General features: G+C 41.5%; 1 protein-coding gene across 1 annotated transcript in view; it reads left to right on the forward strand.

Annotated features, from left to right (window-relative positions):
- The window catches only part of SLC9A3 (solute carrier family 9 member A3), a 412188-nt gene that overhangs the window by 146267 nt on the left and 242382 nt on the right, over positions 1-23539 (forward strand). The window contains exon 2 of the mRNA XM_030209723.1: positions 17274-17576. Coding sequence (XP_030065583.1) covers positions 17274-17576 — 303 coding nt within the window. The remainder of the gene's footprint in view (positions 1-17273; positions 17577-23539) is intronic.

The following is a 23539-nucleotide window of genomic DNA, read 5'->3' on the forward strand; positions in this document are numbered from 1 at the left end:
CATCCCAAATTCCCTATCCAGCAATTCCCCTCTCTCCCTTCCATGACCCCCCCCTCGCATCCATGCTCCTCTCTCCCCTGTCCTCCCACTCCCATCATGTCCCAGTTGGCTTGGCCCACCCTCTTCTCCTCTCCCCCTTCACATCCATGCTCGTTTCTCCCCTGCCCTCCTGCTCCCATGTCCCAGTTGGCCTGGCCCGCCCTCTTCTCCCCCCCCCCTTCGCATCCATGCTCCTCTCTCCCCTGCCCTCCTGCTCCCATTGTTCAACTGCCCACCCTCTTCTCTCCCCCCAACATCCCTTTTCTTTTTTTTCTTTTTAAATTTACCTCCGTGGCGGTCCAGCAGCGCAGCATCAGTGAAGGAGGCGGCGCTCCCGACATCTCTAGCCTTCCCTTGAATCCCTTCGCTGTGTTCCGCCTTCTTCTGAAGGGAAGGCTAGAGACGTCGGGAGCGCCGCCTCCTTCACTGACGCTGCGCTGTTGGACCGCCACAGAGGTAAATTTAAAAAGAAAAAAAAAGAAAAGGGATGTTGGGGGGGGGGGGAGAAGAGGGTGGGCAGTTGAACAATGGGAGCGGGAGGGCGAGCGAGGTGAGCATGGTGCGGCGGTGCCCCCCAGAGGGTGGCGCCCCCCTGCCATGCTTACCCCGCTTACCGTGTTGGCATGGCCCTGTGTGATCAGAGTATAAGTCAAGGTGTGGAGGGCAGTGTGAGTGAGTTGCAGGGATAGTATTTGGTAATGCTTTTAATGCACTGGTTTGTTTTCACTAATAAAGATTTTGTCATTTATAGAATAGGAGTACTGTTTGTTGTTAATGTTACTACCTGGATAGTGCCAAAGCAGTCAGACATGATGTTCAGTGCATTATCCAGATAATCTGCCCAGTTAGTGATAGTTATCTGGGTAGCAGGTACTCTTAAGTAACTCCGGGTGAATACTATCTAGTCTTGATGATCTGTAAAATCTTCTAGATTTACAATGATTTATTGTAGTTGCTGTGAATCATCACCGTCAAAGTAGGTCTCTAATATAGGAATGATCCCCAGTATCATCTTCAGTAAAGACCATGACAAAAAAATTAATTGCATTTTTCTGCTATTAGCCTATCTTCCTTGAAAATTTCTTTAATCTCTTATCATCTAGTGGTCCAGTTGACTCCCTCATGGGCTTTTTGTTTCAAAAGTACTTGGCAAATGTTTTTAGTATCATTTTTGTCTCTTCAGCAAGTTCTTTTCAAAATCCCTTTTAGTCTTCCTTATTAGTATTTTACATCTAACTTGCCGGTGCTTGTGCTTATTCATATTTTCCTCATTAGGGTGTGCTTTCCATTTTGTGAAAAATGCCATTTAACTTTAGGTCTCTAGCAGGTCCCAGTGAGACATTTAATCAATATTTCTTATTAATGACCTACCTTCTAAGAAAATCAGATGCTTCAAAAGAGTATTCAAGGACACTTCAGATTGTATTTATTTGGAAAAGAATGCAAGATTAATTAAACAGTTACTACAAGCAACAGAGGAAAGATAATGAATTAAAGCAATAAGGATTAGGTAATCATAGCAATACCATACTGACCTTTTACTGACAGTCCCACAGGCACCTGGTAACCAAGACTGAGCCTGCTTATCTTCCAGGCTATTGGTACTCAAATATGAGAAAAACAATAGAATTTAAGATAGAGCACTATGATCAATAACATATTTGATATTTTAGAGGCAATAATGAAACTACCTGGGGTTAGGCAAACCCCATGGGTAGCTTTTACGTGTGCAGTTTGTTATGATCAGTGCGTTTTTTCTAGCAAAGGAGGTGCCGGTACTCAAATGCTAGGGGTGGGGTGATCACTGAGGACCCATCCCACAATAGCCAGGCCCCCTGCTACCAGACATAGAATCTATGACAAAGTAGAATTTGCATGTAGAGCCTGAGCTCTTTCATTAAAACTTGGGTCCATGGGTCAATTTTAGCAGACAATGGAAAAGGTACCGGTACTGAGTACCCCCTCAAAAAAAGCTCTGGTTATGATTATCCAAAGCAAAACTGTGTGGAAAGGGCTTTCACTGACCTCTCTGTATTTGCATTACATTACATTCAAGAATTTACAATTTGTTGCTAATGCACCGCATTAAGTATTTCTAATGACCACTGCTAAATTGTTTAAACGATCACAAATCTTCAAACATAACTAGAAGCACTGCTATACAATTACATTTTTGTTCTAAAGGCTGTTTATTGGTGATGGATTTTATTTTCCTTTTACCACTAACTGGAAAATGTTGATTGGTCTTAAGTGATGCTTAATTTTAAATTGCATTCCAAGATCAGCTGATACTGAGTATGGCTACCTCAGGCTACCTATTTATGTTGAATTAGTATTGTTGCTTGAACTGTTACATCTAGTACTACACAGAGTTATTGCTGACCTTTAACACTAGTTAGAAGCATTTGTAATTAGTTGATTGAATATGGTCTACTTTGTAGCAACCAGTGCTGAACAGATCTACACTTAATTAAGCAAAATATTACAATATATTGAGATTACTACTGATTTAAAAGTGGCTTATGTTTTGCTCCACTTCCTAAAAGGACTTATTTCTTATAGCATTTCAACATAACACACTTTTTCACCTACCCCTTTTTTCTTTCTCAATATTTTGAAATATTCTATACTACTACTATTTATTTCTACAGCGCTACAAAAATAAGAACATAAGTATTGCCATACTAGGACAGACCGAAAGTCCAACAAGCCCAGTATTCTGTTTCTAACATTGGCCAATCCAGGTCACAAGTATCTGGCAAGATCGCAGAACAGTAAAACAGATTTTATGCTGCTTATCCTAGAAATAAGCAGTGTATTTTCCCAAGTCCATCTTAATAGCGGATGCACTCAGCATTGTACACAACACATAAGAGATAATACCTGCTCAACAGAGCTTATAGTCTTTTCAAGACAAACAAGACAAATATTGTATCAGTAGTTTTATTTTATAGTACCATTCATAATATTACTGCTGGTACACCAACTGCAGAGCTCACATGCCTATGTCCTCAAGGAGGTCATGAGACATCACTTCTTATTTGGCACCTCTTGTAGATGAAGTTTTTTACAATCCGGCAATCCGGCATTTACATGGCATTAAATCACGCATATGTTGTAAGATTGTCACGTGTTTACTGGTATTTATATCTGCAAAACCCGGAGTAATGCTATCCCTTGTTTCATGTGAAATGGCTATTGCTGCTGTACATGCCAGCTTCCTTATAGTACTTTAGAAAAGGCTCCACATTCAGTAGAGCCTTTTGTAAAATACTTGGTGAACTGCGAATTTCCCGAGTCCTACTTGATGTCCTATATAAAATGGGGTTTTAAACTCTGCCATTGTGAGAAGATGTTATGTTAAGTTTTGGAGCAGTTTGGGGCCTATAGGCTATAGGGAAGTTAGGTTAAATTAGGCTTTCCTTCCTAGCTGTCCAGACCAAGCTTGAACTGTGTTTTGGGGAGAATTAAGCTGTCAACATTATTGATCCAGGCAGGTGTACCAAAGAGCATTGCAACGTGGAGCTGGACTGTTTACTGTAGGTGAGATCATGGGACAGAACAACCTTGATGCAAGGTCGGTAGGGTTACAATGATCTTGGATAATTATGCCCACCCATGAAGGTGGTTAGAGGGTAGGTCTGTAGAGACTTCCCTTTGATGGACCTATCAGAGAATGGGTTGTGTATGCTTAAGCTGACTAGGCCTCTGCATCATAGGACCAGTTCCCATGACATAATCCTCATTAAGCTGGACCAATCATGAATTGCCAAGCTCCATTACTTCCATGTTAGCCTGTCAACAGCCAATGACAGGACATATTATTAATGGCTATGGAGACAAATGCTATATGTATTTATTTATTTGTTACATTTGTATCTCACATTTTTCCACCTATTTGTAGGCTCAATGTGGCTTACTTAGTACCGGAGGGCGTTTGCTGACACCGGTGTGAACAAATACAAAGTGATGTTGTGGTAGGTAAAGATCGTGTGGCACAGCCACATTAGGGAATCGTACAGTGGAAGAGTTGTGTTATGTCCATTACATACTTTAGTTTTGTTGTGTTGCAGAGATCAGGCATTTAAGTTGGATCGGTAGGGTATGCCTTTTTAAACAGGTTAGTTTTTAGTGTTTTCCGGAAGTTTAGGTGGTCGTATGTCGTTTTCAAGGCTTTCGGTAATGCGTTCCACATTTATGTGCTTATGTAGGAAAAACTGGATGCGTAAGTTGATTTTTATTTTAGTCCTTTGCAGCTTGGGTAGTGCAGATTTAGATATGTTCGTGTTGATTTGGATGTGTTTCTAGCTGGTAGGTCGATCAAGTCTGTCATGTATCCCGGGGCTTCACCATAGATAATTTTGTGAACCATGGTGCAGATTTTGAAAGCAATGTGTTCTTTGATTGGGAGCCAGTATAGTTTTTCGCGGAAGGGTTTTGCACTTTCAAATTGTGTTTTTCCAAATATAAGTCTAGCTGCTATGTTTTGAGCGGTCTGAAGTTTCTTTAAGATTTGTTCTTTGCATCCCGCATAAGTACCATTGTAGTAGTCGACATGGCTTAGTACCATTGACTGTATCAGGTTGCAAAATGTTTCCCTCGGGAAGAATTGTTTCACATGTTTGAGTTTCCACATTGAGTGGAACATTTTCTTTGTTGTGGATTTCACTTGGCTCTCTAGTGTTAAGTTGTGGTCCATTGTAACGCCGAGGAGTTTCAGGCTTTCTGAGATAGGGAGGGTGTAATCTGGGGTGTTGATACTTGTGGGGTTGTCCGTGCTGTATTGGGATGAGAGGGATATCTTGGATATGAATTAGAGAGTGGGAGAGAGTGAAAGAGTAAGAGTGTGAGAGAGAGTAAGAGTGAGTAAGTTGGAGAATGTGAAAATGGTGGACTCAGTCCAGCAGAGGGACTAAAAGGTGTGCCATGGAAGAAAATGTCTCTCCGAAGGATCTCTCCCTAGGAAAAGGTGAGACATTCCTATTCAGATTGAACTAACATCAGAATGGATCATTAAATGGCTCCTAGCCAGTTAAATAATGCGTAGCTGGCTAACCACTAATATTCAGCACAAAATAGCTGGTTATCTCCGCTGAATATTAGCACTTAGCTGCTAGCTGCTAACCAGCTGTGTCACATGACTTAGCTGGTTAAGCACAAATATTCAGCACTAATCGGCTAAAGGCTTCATTTACAAAGCAGCACTAGCAATTCTCGCACAGCGAATGAGAGAGAAAGACATTAAAGAGCACGATTGTGAGAATAGACCCCTGAGGGACACCCAAGCGAATGGGGTAGGAGAAAGAGAGGGTAGGACCATAAAAGAGTTGAAAAGAATGCTCAGAGAAGCAGTTGATAAACCAAGAAAGAATTGTATCCTGGACGCCTAAAGACTGAAGATGGGAAAGTTTAGTGAATGGTCAACCATATCGAAGGCCGAGGAGAGAGACAAAGAAATGACTATGATAACTGATAGCTGTAATTGTTTATTCCAGTGCCTGTTGGAATAAAGCAGTCGGACCTTGGACTGAAAAGCTTACTACTACAAAAGAGCCATTCATGGAGTGTCCCTGGACCAAAGAGCTTAAAAGAGAAAAAAGTTAAGGTATACTCAGCAGGAACCATTTTTTTCATGGGCAAAGTGATGGATGCCTGGAATGCCCTCCATTAGAAGAGGATGTACACAAAAAGAGTTTGAAATAAGTGGGATCCCTAAGAAGCAGGAGGATGAAAATCAAGCATTGAGAGTTTCAGCTATAAAAATAATAAAAAAAGAATGAGATGACATTTGAATCTCTTAAGAAGCATAGTACAAGCTTCTGGGGGGAAAGTCCATAAAATTTATTGGCCAGGTAGATTTGGGGAAGCCATCACTTATCCCTTGAAATGTGCTATAAGAAATAAATTCACTTTTGGAGATCTGATGAGTACTTGTGACCTGGATCTGATGGCTTTTTTACGTTCTTAGTATGCATAAATGGCAGTTCTAACCTTAAAGGAAGCCATGGGTAGAAGAGGAAGTTGGCAGCCTGCATAAGGGAGCAGTTATAACCCTAACCATCAGACTAGATACACTATTTTGGTCTTTAACTTCCATCATCTACTATTTTTTATTATAATCCTCTAGGCAGTGACCTGGATTTGGAGAGATGATAGATTTTGCCTAGGCTACACTGGCAATTTGGGGATGGGAGGGTGGGGGAGTGTTGCATTAGTATTTGTTTCTAGTACACTTGCAGTTATCTAGTTGTCTTTGATTCATTTCTTCAGTTGCTTCCATCTCTGTGTGAGCAATTATAGACTTACAAAGCAGTGCATACTGGCTGCAACAAACTTAACAAGAGAAGGAAAGTGGCAGAAATGGGCTGTCAGGACAGCTGCCATGCTCAACCTGTCTGTGTCCCTTCTCCCCCTACCCTAATACATAAGTACATAAGTAATGCCACACTGGGAAAAGACCAAAGGTCCATCGAGCCCAGCATCCTGTCCACGACAGCAGCCAATCCAGGCCAAGGGTACCTGGCGAGCTTCCCAAACGTACTAACATTCTATACATGTTATTCCTGGTATTGTGGATTTTTCCCAAGTCCATTTAGTAGTGGTTTATGGACTTGTCCTTTAGGAAACCGTCTAACCCCTTTTTAAACTCTGCTAAGCTAACCGCCTTCACCACGTTCTCCGGCAACAAATTCCAGAGTTTAATTATGCGTTGGGTGAAGAAATATTTCCTCCGATTTGTTTTAAATTTACTACACTGTAGTTTCATCGCATGCCCCCAAGTCCTAGTATTTTAGGAAAGTGTGAACAGACGCTTCACATCCTCCTGTTCCACTCCACTCAGTATTTTATATACTGTACCTCTATCATGTCTCCACTCATGCCTCTCCCCTCATGCCTCCAGAAACATTGCAGGATATTTCTCTGCTTTGTAGCAGTGGCGTAGCCAAGGGTGGGCCCATTCCCACCCACTTTGGGATCAGGCCCACTCAGTAGCAGCACACTTATGATGTAGCTGGCAGGGATCCCCAAGCCCCACCAGCTGAAAACTCCCAACAACTGTCCCTCCTGCATACCTTGTAAATAGGAGATCTTCACCTGCAGCAAGCAGCAACTGATACATACTGTTTGCACCGACCCCCACCTATGTGGAAACAGGAATTTGCATCAGAGGGAAGGCTGTGGGGCCAACATGAGCAGTGTGTATTAGTATGCGGAGGAGGGGGAATGTTTGATATACCATATGGCATGCAGGCAAGACCTGCATGCCATATGGCATTCCTCCCTCAAAAAGCTTTCCGCAACTTGGTACAATCCACAGTACTCACCCATGCCGATTACTACAATAGCATCTTCATTGGTTGCACTGCCCAAATCCTGAAAAAACTCCAAACCGCCCAAAACACGGCAGCCAGACTAATTTTTGGTAAATCACGATTTGAAAGTGCAACACCATTCCGCGAAAAACTACACTGGCTCCCCATCAAAGAGCGAATAAACTTCAAAATACACACACTGATCCACAAGATCCTCCACAGAGAATCTCCAAGCTACATGACCAAACTAATCGACCTCCCAGACAAGAACAGGACCAAATCCTCTTGAACATATCTTAATCTTCACCTTCCTAATTACAAAGGCCTCAAATACAAAACCTACTACGCTTCCAACTTTTCCGTGATAGACAGTCAACTCTGGAACACCACACCAAGACACATTAGAACAACCAATGAACTTCTACCCTTCCGAAAGTTGCTGAAAACATACCTCTTCAAACGAGCCTATTCGAACAACCCAACTTAATCTAAGTACCCAAACTACATCACTAATCCAAACCACTAACATTAACCACACCTTATCCTGCCCCCATATCCCTTCATCTTCTCATTCTCTATACAACTTGTTATCTCTGTAAAGTAATGTATCCATACATTGTGTTATCTCTGTTACACATTGTTCCCATTTATTGTAAGCCGTACTGAACCTGCTATCGAGCGGGAAGGAGCGGGGTATAAATGCTACAAATAAATAAATAGAGGGAGAGACCAAATCACTTGTGGGACAGGGTGGAGTTCTTCTACCCACCTATCTTGGGCCCAGGCCCACCCAAAATTGGGTGTCTGGCTACACCCCTGCATTGCAGCCTTCACTCAGCTGCTGTGAGAGACTCTCACACTGGCAATAAAGCTTCCTGGTGTATGACTCCAGGGGCGTAGCTAGACACCCAATTTTGGGTGGGCCTGGGCCAAGATGGGTGTGGGCAGAAGAATCCCACCCCATTCTACAGGTGATTTGGTCTCTCCTCTCACCTGCATGCCATATGGTCTCTCAAATATCCCCCCTGTCCCGCATATCTTTTAAATAGCAGATTTGCACTGGCAGCGAGCAGCAACTAATACACACTGCTCATGTTGGCCCCACAGCCTTCCCACTGATGCAACTTCCTATTTCCACATAGGCAGGAATATGTCAGACGGAAAGCTGTGGGGCCGGTGCGAGCCGTATGTAACAGCCGCTGCTTGCTGCTGGCGAAGATCTGCTATTTACAAGGTAAGCAGGATGGACAGTCATTAGGAGTTTTCAGCTGGTGGGGCATGGGAATCCCTGCCAGCCACACAGTGTGCTGCTACTGGATGGGCCTGAGCCCAAAGTGGGTGGGCCTGGGTGCACCTGGGCCCACCCTTGGCTACGCCACTGCATGACTCTATTAGCTCAATAGAACCACTGCTGCTTCTTCCTCATCTCTACTCTGCTCTCAGCTGAGTCAAAAACCAGAGTCCTAGAATTTCAAACAGCAGGTTGTATCTGCTTCAGACCCCGCCCCCCCCTATCTTTTGTTACCTATTGTTTCTTCTCTAGCCCAGTTGTCCTCTCCACCGCCACCACACTCCTGATTCAGAAAATTTGCAGCATGTTGACAGGATGGGAAGGAATACAGAATGACATGGGGATGGGGAGAAGTGGTAAACTGAGGTAACAGCAAAACTTGCAAAATCTTGCAAAAGCCTTGTTCCCGTGGTAAAAAAACATGCATTTTACTGATGATTTTACCACTCCGGCAGCATTACAGGACCAGCTGCAGTCTGTTCTGCATATTAGCTTGGCATGACTTTCTAGATCAAATGCTTACGCTAGTAATGCAATGTGTCCATGGGTGCCTGTACTCTCTCCTGTGTGTGATGCTGTTGAAGTGGATCTCTATTATCATATCAACTCAGTCTGCACAAATAAACTCTGGATTTAGGATCAGGAGTCATACACAGACACCCCCTCTCCCCCTGACAAATTACATACCTTGTTCAACTCTACCCATTCACTCTCAGTTACACACACTTTTAGTCATAGTAACATACATAGTAGATGACGGCAGAAAAAGACCTGCACGGTACATCCAGTCTGCCCAAGTCACTGACAAATACTATAGGTCCTGTCACTACGTTTGGTAAATCAGGAGCCAATATGTAGCGTTAAGTCTATGCATCATTCGATCAGTGTCAGAGGATCAGTGATCAATATTCCTTCTGCAAGGAAACCAGATCAGCCTTTAGGGCATGGGTTGATCGGATAGGACTTGGATGCACTAATGTGCTAGGTAGGGGGCAGGTTAGAGATGTTTATGCAATGCTCCCCTCCCTCCAAGCATGACATCACCAGTGAAGAGTACCATGATCGGACTCTTCTTTAGCTACACTGCCCACCAATGCTGCAACACTGCTAAATAGCCTTCTGCAAAGGCACACCATTTTGTGGGTTAGAGTGTTGTGACAATGGTAAGCAAGTAGTGTATGGCGAGTCATCGATGCTAGTGAGCTCAGCAAGTGCCAGAGCAGGACAACGATGGAGCTGGGAGGAACATGTCAGTTTACCGTATGTCCCAATCCTATGTTATTTTGTACCTCCCTTGCAGCACCCTCTCCCACGAGACCAGCACAAAGAGGTACTTAGGTTCTGTGAACTGCTTGAGGCTTCTTGAAGTGAGCGATTGGAGACGGGCTATCTGGCTCATTCTCCTGACTCCCTCCCAATGCCTATCCATGCGGAACAAGTTTTAATTTTGGAGGATGCCGCTGCCTGTCTCTCTTCCGCCCACTGTCCCCTGTAGTGTCCTCCGGCAGTAGTGACTAAGGAACACTGACTTTGGGGGGACAGCGGGCAGAAGGAAGAAGGAGAGATGCAGTTAGGGGTTTGTTTGCTGTGTTACAATGCTCCTTTAAAGTGAACTGCGGAAATAAGTTTTCGGAAGAAGCTGTGTGATTCTGGATCATATAGTACTATGAAATTGCCATGCATCAGGGCTTAAATAATATCAAAAGACCCTATGATACACAGAGAATTACTGTGCAGGCAAAATATTAATCCTATGCAGATAGAAACAAATCTGAAATGAGACTGATAAAAGAAAATTATACTTCGATCAATTTTCAGAAAATGGAAGATGGGGACACCGGGGGGTGGGGGTGTAATGCAGATAGAGAAGGGGACATGGGGATAATGCTGGAAAAGGGGGAGATGGAAACACAGATGGGGAGTGGGGACACAGGGAGCAATACTGGAAAGGAGGAGATGGGGTCACAACAAAAGTAGAAAAATGTATTATGAATTTTGTATTAATTGTAATATGACAGTTTTTGGAAATGCACATTACTGATATCATAATCTCGCAATTCAGTTTCTATTTCTTTTGTTGGTTTGTTTTTTTTAATATATGCAGAGTCTGATTTCTTGAGGTTCCAATTCAGTTTCTTTTGCCTATTATTGATGTGTGGTCCCTTGTTTTATATTTGTCAAGGGTCTCTGTGTTTTGTGCATGTGACCAAATTTAGTATTCTGCTAACATGCAGTTTCTATGTGGTGATCTTGTTTGTTCTTTTTCTCAGTGGGCTGTGTTTTGGAGTTTTAGGGCCCAGTGTAATATTTATAGTGATGGAATATGGATAAGGTTGTTGCTCTGGGAGTTAGTGTTGTTATGGTATGGGTTTGTTTGTTTGTTTGTTTGTTTGTTTGTTTTATCCTTGTTCTGTATTATTGTTTTCTATTTGCTGGTAGTGTAATTTTGTACTTACCTAAGTTTGTGATTTTATAAATAACAGTTGTACAGAATATTGTTCCTTTTTATACTTTAATTCAAAGATTTAAATATAAAATCATAACAGTTCGAGGCTTGTGCAGATGGGGTCAGAGCTTGCGGGAACGGCTGGGGGCAGCAGGGGCGTAGCCAGACAACAGATTTTGGGTGGGCCTAGGCAAGAATTGGGTGGGCACCAAGTGTTCTCCCCCACCCCCCTCCAAAAAAAACCTATCTCAGCTGGTGGGAAAACGCTTCTTTCCACCTTGGCAGCAGGCATGCACTGAAAACTCAGCATGTGCCGGTGTCATGGAGAGTAGCGTTTTCGTTACCATCAGGGGAAAATCTTCAGCTGGCGGAGCTTGGGATTCCCACCAGTTACCACTAAACATGTGCTACTGTTGGGTGGGCCAGAGCCATAAATGGGTGGGCCCTGGCCCAGCCAAGCCCACCTGTGGCTACGCCACTGGGGGGCAGGGACAGAATTTGGCCCCATGTCATTCTCTAGGAAGGAGTAAGACTGGAGAGAAGACAGCATGGAAGGAAACAATTGCTCATTCCTTCTCTAGCCCCTTCCTTTCTTGTTTTCTGCAATCTGCCCGAAAAGGAAGTGATGTTTTCTGCTACTTGAGATTTTGGGCTTAAGCCAACAGATGTAGGAGACATCTCTGCTTTCTAGGTAGTCCCTGACCTGGCTGTATGCCTTTTTGGCATTATGGTGAACAAGTCTGAAACACATAGATATTCTTCCAACCAGGGTGGGAGATAGTCCTTCATACTTCCAAGACTGAGGAGCAAGGAGGTTACATCCTCTGGTGCAAAGAATCGGTTCTATCTGGCCCTGTAGTGATAATATCACTTCCAGAAGAATACAAGATGCAAAGCTGTAGCTTACGATGTGCAGTCTGTGGGACATCTGAACAGTATCTTCTTCGTCTCCTCTAAAAACTAGCATTTATCAAAAGAGAGAAAAAAAACACTTTCAGATTGGTCTCTGTATGATTTTTGCTCTCCAGATTGAGATGCTCTGTATGGACTGTGCAATTGTATGTGCGTTTGCTGGTGAGTAAAAGGGAGGAAGACAAATTTGACCCGGAAATTTTACAGGGTGAGGAAGTGGAGGTGAATTGTTGAGTTGTGTTGAGAAATATGTAAAGTGAAATACAGTAACAGAAGTGAGGTATGGTTAAGAAAGCGTTTGGCGAGTCAATTGGGAATCAGGGATTATGGTGTAAAATTAGAGGATAGGTGTACACAAATTTTCTGGGGCAGGGTAGATGGCCTAATATTGGGGAAATGGGGAGCAACAATGATTGAATGGACACAAGAGGTGAGCTACTGTGTTAGATATCTATGTGTGTATGTAGAGGCCACATAAGCATAAAGGTTGGTGAGAGGGCAATGCTAGCTTTTTTGTACGTTGCCTAGATAATCTAAATAGGGAATATATAAAGAAAGAAAGAACAGTTGTGAGAGCGCACATTGCCATTGAAAAGCATGAAGGGAGCAAAGTTGGGAGCAATACAGTGAAAGATAAGAAGGAGAAGCAGAGAACAAAGTAAGTATGCATGTGGTTTGGCTTGTCTTGACCATATTGGTGTAAAAGGGAGTGAGGGAAAACTATAAGAGAAAGTAGTGATGGGAGAGAGTTAATACATGAAAGAAGAAAGGAGAAGAAAAGGGGGAATATTGGGGAGGTTTTGCATTTGTAATCAGGGCTTTCACAATTTCAAACAGAGCTGTACAGCTCAAGGTGACAGCTGAATAATTGTGCAAAAAGATTTAGGGATCAGTGGTTTTTGCAGAACATTTTTCCTACATGGTCAAGTTAAATATTTGAATCCCCCTTATTTATTTATTTATTTATTTATTTTAAAAATCTATACACCCTAAAACTAATATATCCCATTAAAAATGCTGCTGCCTCAATATCTTCACTATTCATCCATCTAGTTGACTCCAGGATATTGCAAATAGAGAACCTCAAGAGATTTTCATCGTTATCATACATTGAAGTAAGCTTTTATGTATTGGTACTGGTCAAATTATAGGTAAATGCTCAATGGGTTAAACCATTTCTTGCCATTGGTCATGTGGCAGAAATGTACTTGTTTGTTCTTTAGTTCATGCTAAGTAGAAACCTTGACCTCTTTCTCCTAAATGCTGGTCACTTTTTAACTGTCAACATAACAGTAGTTGTTAATTCAGTTACCGAGAGGGAAAAGTTTCTTCAGTCTTCATTTTAATGAGCTCATTAAAAAGTTGTGTGCATTTTAAGTGCTGATTACAAGGTTATGGAAAAAAACAGTTTTCAGAAGCAGGATTAAACCAAACCCAGACCAGTTTATTTTAAGATATAATAGCTAGTTGAAATTCAGAGTGCCTTTACACAGCCATCTTATGTATTCACATAGTTCTAGGATAGGCGCTAATAATTGCAGGTTGAATATATGAAATTCAAATTATGTCATATTTATTGTTGATTTAATCATGAATTGAAAAACTCCACTCTTCTGATAACAAAAACTGTCTCAAACATATACTTCAAAGTTCAAACAACCATGAAAAAAATAGCTTAGCTTAACATTCCAGATGAAGGGCAATATTCAAATGTGGATTTACCAGTGCGGCAAAGAAAGTCATTCTAAAAATTATCCAAAGAAATTCTTCAAACTTTAGTATTCCCAACAAGGGCCCCTGTTTTGCCAAAGCTAGAAACTATAATATAAAGATACTCAGTCAGTGTTGGTGGCAAAATGAAATAGATGACATAAATTACATAAAGGTGAAATCAAACTCACAGCAGTAAGTATAGTTTCTGGTAAACTGCTTTTTATAATATCATAGTGTTTTAGTGGGTGATCATCTGGGATCCAGTGATCTCCAAATGGTGTGGTTTAATATTAGAACACAGGCAGTGATGATTTATTCAAAGGTGAAGGTCCTAGATGTAAAAAAAAAAAAAAAACAAAAAACTAACTTTATTAAAAAAGGTTCCAGAGGAGATCCAGGAAATTATAGACCAGTGAGTCTGACGTCAGTGCCGGGCAAAATGTTAGAGACTATTATTAAGAACAAAATTACAGAGCATATTCAAAAGCATGGATTAATGAGACAAAATCAACATGGATTTAGTGAAGGGAAATCTTGCCTCATCAATCTACTACATTTCTTTGAAGGGGTGAACAAACGTGGATAAAGGTGAGCCGGTTGATATTGTGTGTCTAGATTTTCAGAAGGCGTTTGACAAAGTACCTCATGAAATACTCCAGAGGAAATTGGAGAGTCATGGGATAGGAAGTAGTGTTCTATTGTGGATTAAAAACTGGTTAAAAGATAGAAAACAGAGAGTAGGGTTAAATGGTCAGTTTTCTCAATGGAGAAGGGTAGTTAGTGGGGTTCCCCAGGGATCTGTGCTGGGACCGCTGCTTTTTAACATATTTATAAATGACCTAGAGATGGGAGTAACTAGTGAGGTAATTAAATTTGCTGATGACACAAAGTTATTCAAAGTCGTTAAATCGCGGGAGGATTGTGAAAAATTACAAGAGGACCTTACAAGACTGGGAGACTGGACGTCTAAATGGCAGATGACGTTTAATGTGAGCAAGTGCAAAGTGATGCATGTGGGAAAGAGGAACCGAATTATAGCTACGTCATGCAAGGTTCCACGTTAGGAGTCACGGAGCAAGAAAGGGATCTAGGTGTTGTCGTAGATGATATGTTGAAACCTTCTGCTCAGTGTGTTGCTGCGGCTAAGAAAGCAAATAGAATGTTAGGTATTATTAGAAAAGGAATGGAAAACAAAAACGAGGATGTTATAATGCCTTTGTATCGCTCCATGGTGCGACCGCATCTCGAATATTGTGTTAAATTCTGGTCGCTGTATCTCAAAAAACATATAGTGGAATTAGAAAAGGTGCAGAGAAGGGCGACAAAAATGATAAAGGGGATGGGACAACTTCCCTATGAGGAAAGGCTAAAGTGGCTAGGGCTGTTCAGCTTGGAGAAAAGGCGGCCAAGGGGAGATATGATAGAGGTCTATAAAATAATGAGTGGAGTTGAACGGGTAGATGTGAAGCGTCTGTTCACGCTTTCCAAAAATACTAGGGCTAGGGGGCATGCGATGAAGCTACAATGTAGTAAATTTAAAACGAATTGGAGAAAATGTTTCTTTACTCAACGTGTAATTAAACTCTGGAATTCGTTGCCAGAGAATGTGGTAAAGGCGGTTAGCTTAGCGGAGTTTTAAAAAGGTTTGGACTGCTTCCTAAAGGAAAAGTCCATAGACCGTTATTAAATGGACTTGGGGAAAATCCACTATTTCTGGGATAAGCAGTATAAAAGGTTTGGAATTTTGGGGGGATCTTGCCAGGTATTTGTGGCCTGGATTGGCCACTGTTGGAAACAGGATGCAGGGCTTGATGGACCTGTGGTCTTTCCCAGTATGGCAATACTTATGTGCTGCTAATTAAAACGTTATGAAATTAGAAAAACAAAACATAAGAAATAGGAGTGTTACTCAAAAGACTGGAGTCATGGTGTTGTGATTTTACTTCGCTTCATAAAAGTGGAAGTCAAGTAACGAGGAGATTGGGAACTACAAGCCAGTTCCTCTCATCTTGATTATGAGTGATTAAATCAGTGAACTCCTGTTAAAATAGAGGATCATATCGTTTTTGAAATACAAGACAAAAGCAGCATGTTTTTATGAGAGGGAGGTCTTCTCAGAAGAATTTGATTGATTTTTTTGGACAGGGAGACCAGTGAATTAGATCAGAAGAATTTGCTGGATGGATTTCAGCAAGACCTTTGACACAGGTCTTAATAGACAACATAGAAACAATTTAAGCACTGAAGACATGGGCTCTAAAGTTACTGACTGGGGTAGAAACTGACCAAGGGGAAAAGTGGGTAGCCCGTGATGTGTTGCAGTTCTGTTCAACATTTTGTAAGTGGTATTGCAGAAGGACCATCAGGAAAGGTTTGCCTTTTTGTGGATGGTACAAAACCTACAACAGGGTAGATACCCTGAAAGATGTGGAAGACCTGAGGAAGGTCTTAGTGAAGCTTGAGCAATCATCTAGAAACATAGAAATAAAGCCCATATGGCCTATCCAGTCTGCCCATCCATACTACCATCCATCCCTTCCTCACCCTCAGAGATCCCATGTACCTGTGATAAGTGCAAAGCCTATGTGGTAAATACAGAGATGGTATGCACGGCATCTGCCCTGCATTTACCACATGAGCAGTTTATGCAGGCGTACTGCGTTGCATGCCTGGGCTGATCACATGAGCTCTCTGTGCTATCAGCCCAAGCATGTAACACTGCTGAGATGCTAACTTCCAACAGATAGATTCCCCAGTCTCCCCCCCCCCCCCATCAGCTCTCCCTCTCAATCCCCCACCTCTGATCAGCACTCCAGATATCCCCAGTCCCCCTGTTAATTTCTTCTCATCCTCCAAGCCCCCCATTAGTTCTCCCAGTGCCCTCAACCCCTATCCTCCCAGGTCCATCCCACAAAGTACAGGCTCTGCCACCTGTCCTCAACCTAACCCTCGCCGAGCCCCGGATCTCCCACCTACCTTTGTGACTTATTTGGAGGTGAACCCTGGTGGTCCAGTGGCAAGGAGCAAGAGTGATCCCTCTACACTCCTGCCCTGTCCAGTTCCAGATTCAAATTGGCAGTTGTTGTACAGTTGCTAGGGATCAGCCTTCCATATAAGAGCAATTTGTTAGTGTATGATATTACTACTAATAATAATTTCTATAGCTCTACTAGACATGCACAGCACTGTGTGTGTGTGTATATATATATATATATATATATATATATATATATATATATATATATATATATATATATATATATATATGCAGGTACTTCTCTGTCCCTAGAGGGCTTACAATGTTAAGTTTTTGTACCTGGGGCAATAGAGGGTTAAGTGACTTGTCCAAGGTCATAAGGAGCTGTAGTGGGCATCAAACTCAAGTTGCCAGGATCAAAGCCCACTGCACTATTAGGCTACTCCTCCACATTCACAGGGGAGAGGAATGAGCAGGGCATAGGCAGAACTGATATTTACCTGCACAACTTACAGAACAGTCAAATATTAAATAAGAACCTTTCTGATTTCCTGAAATACTTTTTCATTTTTTTCTTCACAGTGTTCCACTTGTCCCACAAAGTCACACGTGTTGTCCCTGAGAGCTGCCTGCTCATCGTACTTGGTCTTCTTCTTGGTGGAATAGTATGGGCAGCAGACCACATTGCCTCTTTCACCCTAACACCAACTGTGTTTTTCTTCTACTTGCTACCCCCTATTGTGCTGGATGCAGGATATTTTATGCCAAACAGACTGTTTTTTGGAAATCTCGGAACCATACTTCTGTACGCTGTAATTGGAACAGTATGGAATGCTGCAACAACAGGCTTGTCTCTCTATGGTATCTATCAAACTGGAATAATGGGTAAGGAAGAAAGATACTAACTATTTTCACTAAAAGCCTAAGTCCCAAAATAAACAATATAAAGTTTCTGGTTGGTAATGGAACATTCTAGAACTAAGATCTATTCCATAAAAATACAGAAAAGATGCCATTAATGATTGTTAACCAAATCTTATTTTTTACAAAACCTAAGTATTAAAATATTCATGGCATGATGTGAGGAGCAGCTATCTATGCAAAACACACAGGACTTAATATTCAGAAAATGCTGAGCTCCTAAATTTATACTCCTAATTTAGCCTCCTAAATTTGTGCCCTATTTTCAGCCAACTTTAGGAGTGTAACTTTTCAGCTGAAAATTCATCTTAACTTAGGAGCTTAAACGTTATGCTCATAAATTTAGACCTGGCGTTTGTTTGCCAAGATTTATGAGCCTGATGCTGAAAATCAGTTCTAAACTAACTTTTTTCCCCTGCCCTAAATCTGTGCCATTACCGCCCAACTTTTATGCTCCTAAATTTAAGAGCTCAGTGAAATTTTGAGTAAAATTTATGAATTAAGCCCTAGTAAATCTTCAAAGAAGCCAATTTATTAGCATGACTCTCAAAGTTAAGAGCATAAATAGTTCAGCCCTTTCACTGGCTGTGATGGACTGCAGTTTAAACTAGAGTATAGAACATCACTGTGAAGACTCAGAACTCTTGAATCAAAATCTTCTTTAATGCAAATTCAAACAAAAGGAAATAACTTACAGTTTTGAAGTGCTGAACAAGAGTCTCTGCCATATAGATGTGAGTCTGTTCTCAACTAGCTCAAGTCCTCTAGCATGGATGGGCTAGGAGAATTCTAGCTTTGTGTTGGGAGTGGATACTGTAAATACTGTTAAACTGGTAAAACATGGTTATTTTATAGTAGCTTGCAGGGGGAGCATGCAACAAGGTACAGCAATTCAGCTTACAGTTCTTATAAAAACATGCTGCAGACGCTTTCTCAATCCCAGTGGAGAGAGAAGGGGCGGGCCACTAGCCCAGCATGCACAAGGGCCAGAAAATAGGACATAGTCCCATAAGACATAGGGAACAGGGACGTGCAGATGCAAATTACCCTACCAAACTGTCTCAGTTCTGCTTTACAATAGGAGTGCACAAATTCGGTCTTTGAGGAACACAGATCACATTTTTGGAATATTCCTAATGAATATGCATTAGTATCAACAAAAAATGGGCTCCCTGACTATCCTAAATCAACTCTTTTTAGTTTACATAATTTTTATTTACTAGCTGATTAAATACTTTCAGTACATTTATTAAAACACTGCTTTTACTAATACCCTCCACAAAAATATATCCTAATGATCATAAATGTGAGAAACTAGTACTCTGTGCATCCCTACCAGTCCAACCCTGGAACAAGATGGCAAATGGAATCATCGCACAGACAGCTGTACTTAAATAGAGAATAAAAATAATTTGTAGTCATCTTCAAAGATGATAGGGTAATCCGTATCTCTATTGTCCTTGTGCTCTTGGCTATTAATAGAGAAGTCCAATGAAAATATGCTCATTGACTCACAAGATAATATGTGAGGAAGCCCCTGCTTACATGCTAGATTTAATTGATCTGCCATCCAGAAATTCTTCGATAACTGCTCGATTCTACCTTACACTATCCAAGCTGCAAGTCAGTTAAATATAAACTGCTTTTTTCATCATCTTTCTCCTACGTCAGCCCAAAGTCCTGGAATGTTCTACCAAGGCATCTGAAGGAGATTGACGATCACCAGCTATTCAAGAAATCTTTAAAAACATTTTTCTTCGAGAAAGCTTACCCTACCAATTAACGCTTAATCCCCGTCTACCTCTATTTGTATATACCCATTTACTTCTCCAACTTATTCAAGCATCCTTGTATAATCCTTCTGTACTTTCCCATCTTTCTGACTTGTCATGTCATTACTCTCATTGCATTGTAACCTTTTGTAACATTGTAAGCCACATTGTGCTCGCTCTAGTGGGAAAATGTGGGGTATAAATGTACCACAAATAAATAAATATGTTCAGGAAGAGCCTATCACAGAGCACTGCAGGAAGATTTGTAGTCCAAATGCACTTCCTGCCTATCTTAAGGATGCAAGAACTGTAAACTGTTACAGGCAATGCAATCTGATATAAACAATATCCAACACATATAAACAGGCAACATGCCTCCAGGCAAATGGGGGCAGAACATAAATCCTTTGAATATCAGGTCTATATCTATATCTATATATATAGATATATATTTATTTTTTAGCAATCAGGTGCAAGTACCTTTCTAACTGAATGCTGTATATTAGTCTGTAGTGTTTTTCCTAGAGGTTAATCATGCATTTATTCCACTGAGTACAGAGAAGTTGTAATGTCAAATCAGTCTCCATTTCTTGACTGAGGACAGAGAAAGCTGGCATTACTAGACTGGCAATTGCAGGCATAAAATGGCTGCATACTGCTCCAATCAAATTCATATGTTCAAGATAAATTGGACAGAGAAAAAGAGGTGGGAAAATAAGTCAGGCTATCCAAAAGATGGATAGTACCGGGACTCGGTCATGGCATTCCAAAGCTGGACCAATGTTTTAAGTTTCAGTGATGAAGTCTATAGTACCGGGACTCGGTCATGGCATTCCAAAGCTGGACCAATGTTTTAAGTTTCAGTGATGAAGTCTATAGTACCGGGACTCGGTCATGGCATTCCAAAGCTGGACCAATGTTTTAAGTTTCAGTGATGAAGCCTATAGCCCCAAGATAAATTGGAAAAATGTTTTTATCTAAAACCTACATTTTATTGGGCAAACGTCTTAGGTGTAGCTCAGTAGAACCCTAAACATTCAACTCTTCAACTACATCAGGTCTTAGATATCCACATTAATTCTCCCTCTTGTTCCTTTCAAATATATAAAGCATTTACATCAACTTATAGCCTCAGCGGTGCTTATCACCAGCAGTTTACAATGGCAATGGAATTAGCACCCACCTCCTCATCAGCTTCCCTTAAAGCTATATTCTTTATTTTTCCTTTGTTTCATTTTCTTAGCTTTAATTATCTTAAGTACTTATCTTTTACGATAGTCAGACTGGGGGTTTAAGCTTGTCCAACATGCATGTTTCGCCTAATTACTAGGCTGTGCCAAGGACTTCCCCTAAAAGATCAAAAGGAAAAAACATCTCAGCTCATTATGTACGAGTCGCATTTTCCTCCTCACACATAATGACAATTTCTATAGCTATCACGACTTAATGTATTTTATATTTACCCTCAGCCGTCTTCAGCTCCAGCCTTGCTATTGATTCTCGGGATCAACCCTTGCAAAGATGGCAGCGGCGTCCTAGTAATTTCTTTTAAACATTCTCTATCATGACGTTTCTTTCCCTCCCCTTGGTTCTCATTGGATTATAGCTTATATATGAATATGTTTTCCATATATATTATTGTTTATCATTTGATATGCTTTTAATATTTAGCTTATTTGTTTATATAATTGATTAGTTAGTCCATTTTTGCTTTTATCTATATTCTCTTTATCGTTTATTCAAATGTGCGTATTATATATAATTATTTATTATTATTATTATTTATGATTCTTAGATTATTTACACATGTGCATATCTTTTATATATATTTTTTATCATTTGTACAATATGTATACATGTGTATATCTTTATAGACTTCTGATGCAGGCCTAACGGTCGAAACACGACGTCGTGTCGAGTCTTCATACTCTAAATAAATTCTTTGATTAAGGCACATCTTCCTGTCTTTGGCATCCTTGGTCGCTCTCCCACTTTCTTTTCATCATTATTTTCCTCATTCATATTAGTGACACCCATTCTTGTTCGGCATTCAGACCAGTTGGAGTCACTGTTCTAAGTGTATATATGTACCATTGTTCCCTATAATTTAACAACCTATTTATTGAGCCACCTTCATTACCCTGGTGTATATGTTCTAACACCCTCCATCTTATGTCTTCTATACTGTGACTTTTTTCAATCCAATGCTCTACTAAAGGGGCCTGGGTATTATTAGTGGTAATCCGGGATTTGTGTTCAGTTAGTCTTGTCCTGATCGATCGCTTACTTCTCCCTATATTTATCAATTTACATGGGCATTGTATCGCATATATGACATTCTTGGAGGGGCATAATCGAACGTCGCCGGCCAAATAGATCGCCGGCGACCTATGTTGGCGGCAGCGCTACAGCTGGCTGGAACCATATTACCGAAAAAGATGGCCGGCCATCTTTTTTTTCGATAATACGGTTTAGCCTGGCCAAATGCCGTGGAGTTCGCCGGGTTTGAGATGGCCGGGTTTGTTTTTCAGCGATAATGGAAAGTTATATCGGCCATCTCAAACCCCGGCCAAATTCAAGGCATTTGGCCGTGGGAGGAGCCAGCATATTTAGTGCACTGGCCCCCCTGACATGCCAGGACACCAACCAGCCACCCTAGGGGTCACTGCGGTGGACTTCAGAAAAGCTCCCACATGCATAGCTCCCTTACTTTGGGAGCTGAGCCCCCCAACCCCCCCCCCCCCAAACCAACTACCCACAAATGTACTGCACCCACTAAAATTGCTCCAGGGACCTGCATACAGCCTCTAGGACTTATTGCTGCTGTATAACTTTGGCACACCAGTTCACACCTGAAGACTAATCTCTCTGAAAAAGTCCTTTCTTGAAATAACCACGTTTACTCAGTTAACTGCAGATCAGAGGTTGTGCCCCACTAGCAAAGAGTCCCCTGGTACTAGCAGTAGGTCAGAGCTGGCACAATGGTGTACAATGCCCTCTTTCAGCACCATTCAAGGTAAGAACTACGTTCTTTAACGTGGGTAACACAGGAAAGGGAACTAAAACTGGCTTTAAAAAATGGCCACTACCGCATGGACTACAACAGGAAACAAAACAGGGCACACTCTGACCCAGTTAGCAGGGGGGGAAAAGCACCATGGGAGTAGAGCCCAGTACCCTACACCCACCACAATGCATTGCTAATGTGACTCTGCAGGGCACCTAACAGAAAAGGTGTCACACTCACCCGAGAGCCACATCGCAACCAGGGAAAGGCTGTCTGTGGATACAACACATTCTGCTGTCATGGAGGTGGGTACGGCATTTGAGGCTGGCATACAGGCTGGCAAAAAAGGTTTTTAGTTTTATTTTTTTAGTTTGGAAAGGGATTGGTGACCAATGGGGGAGTATGGGGAGGTCATACCCCATTCTCTCCAGTGGTCATCTGGTCAGTTGGGGCACCTTTTTGAGGCTTGGTCGTGAAAATAAAAGGACCAAGTAAAGCCGGCGAAATACTGCTTAACGCCACTTTTTTTCTTCCATTATCAGCGAAAGCCGGCCATCTGATAGCCACGCCCATGCCCGCCCATGTCCCACCTTCACTAATCTACCGACATGCCCCCTTGAACTTTCACCGGCGAAGCAATGGGAAAGCAGCGATGCTGTCAAAAATGCCGCTTTTGATTAAACCGATTTCACCGCTTTTAAGAAATCGCCGGCCATCTCCCGATTTGTGTCGGAAGATGGCCGGCGATCACTTTCAATTATAAGCTGGTTGGTCTCACAATTTGTAACTTCCCTAGCCTTCAAGAGGCCCTAAGTTCTGTTGCTGCCCCTTGCTGAATTACGAAAATATCATCAATGTGCCTTCTCCACAATAGAATATTTGTGTTCACTGAGAAACTTCTTTTCAAAATTTGCCATATATAAATTGGCTACTGAAGTTACCATAGTAACACCCATTGCTGTCCCCTTGATCTGTTGGTAAAAATCACCTTCAAAAGCAAAAAATGTTTAGTTAAGGCTATAGTTGCAAATAAGCTCTCTTGGTATTCTCTGACAAAAATCTTTCTCTGATTGTATCCCTAATAATTTGTATAGCTTCAGACTGCAGAATATTAGTGTATATGGACTAACTAACAAACAGAGGCATTC

The sequence above is a fragment of the Microcaecilia unicolor genome, chromosome 1, assembly GCF_901765095.1.
Source record: "Microcaecilia unicolor chromosome 1, aMicUni1.1, whole genome shotgun sequence".
Lineage (NCBI taxonomy): Eukaryota > Metazoa > Chordata > Amphibia > Gymnophiona > Siphonopidae > Microcaecilia > Microcaecilia unicolor.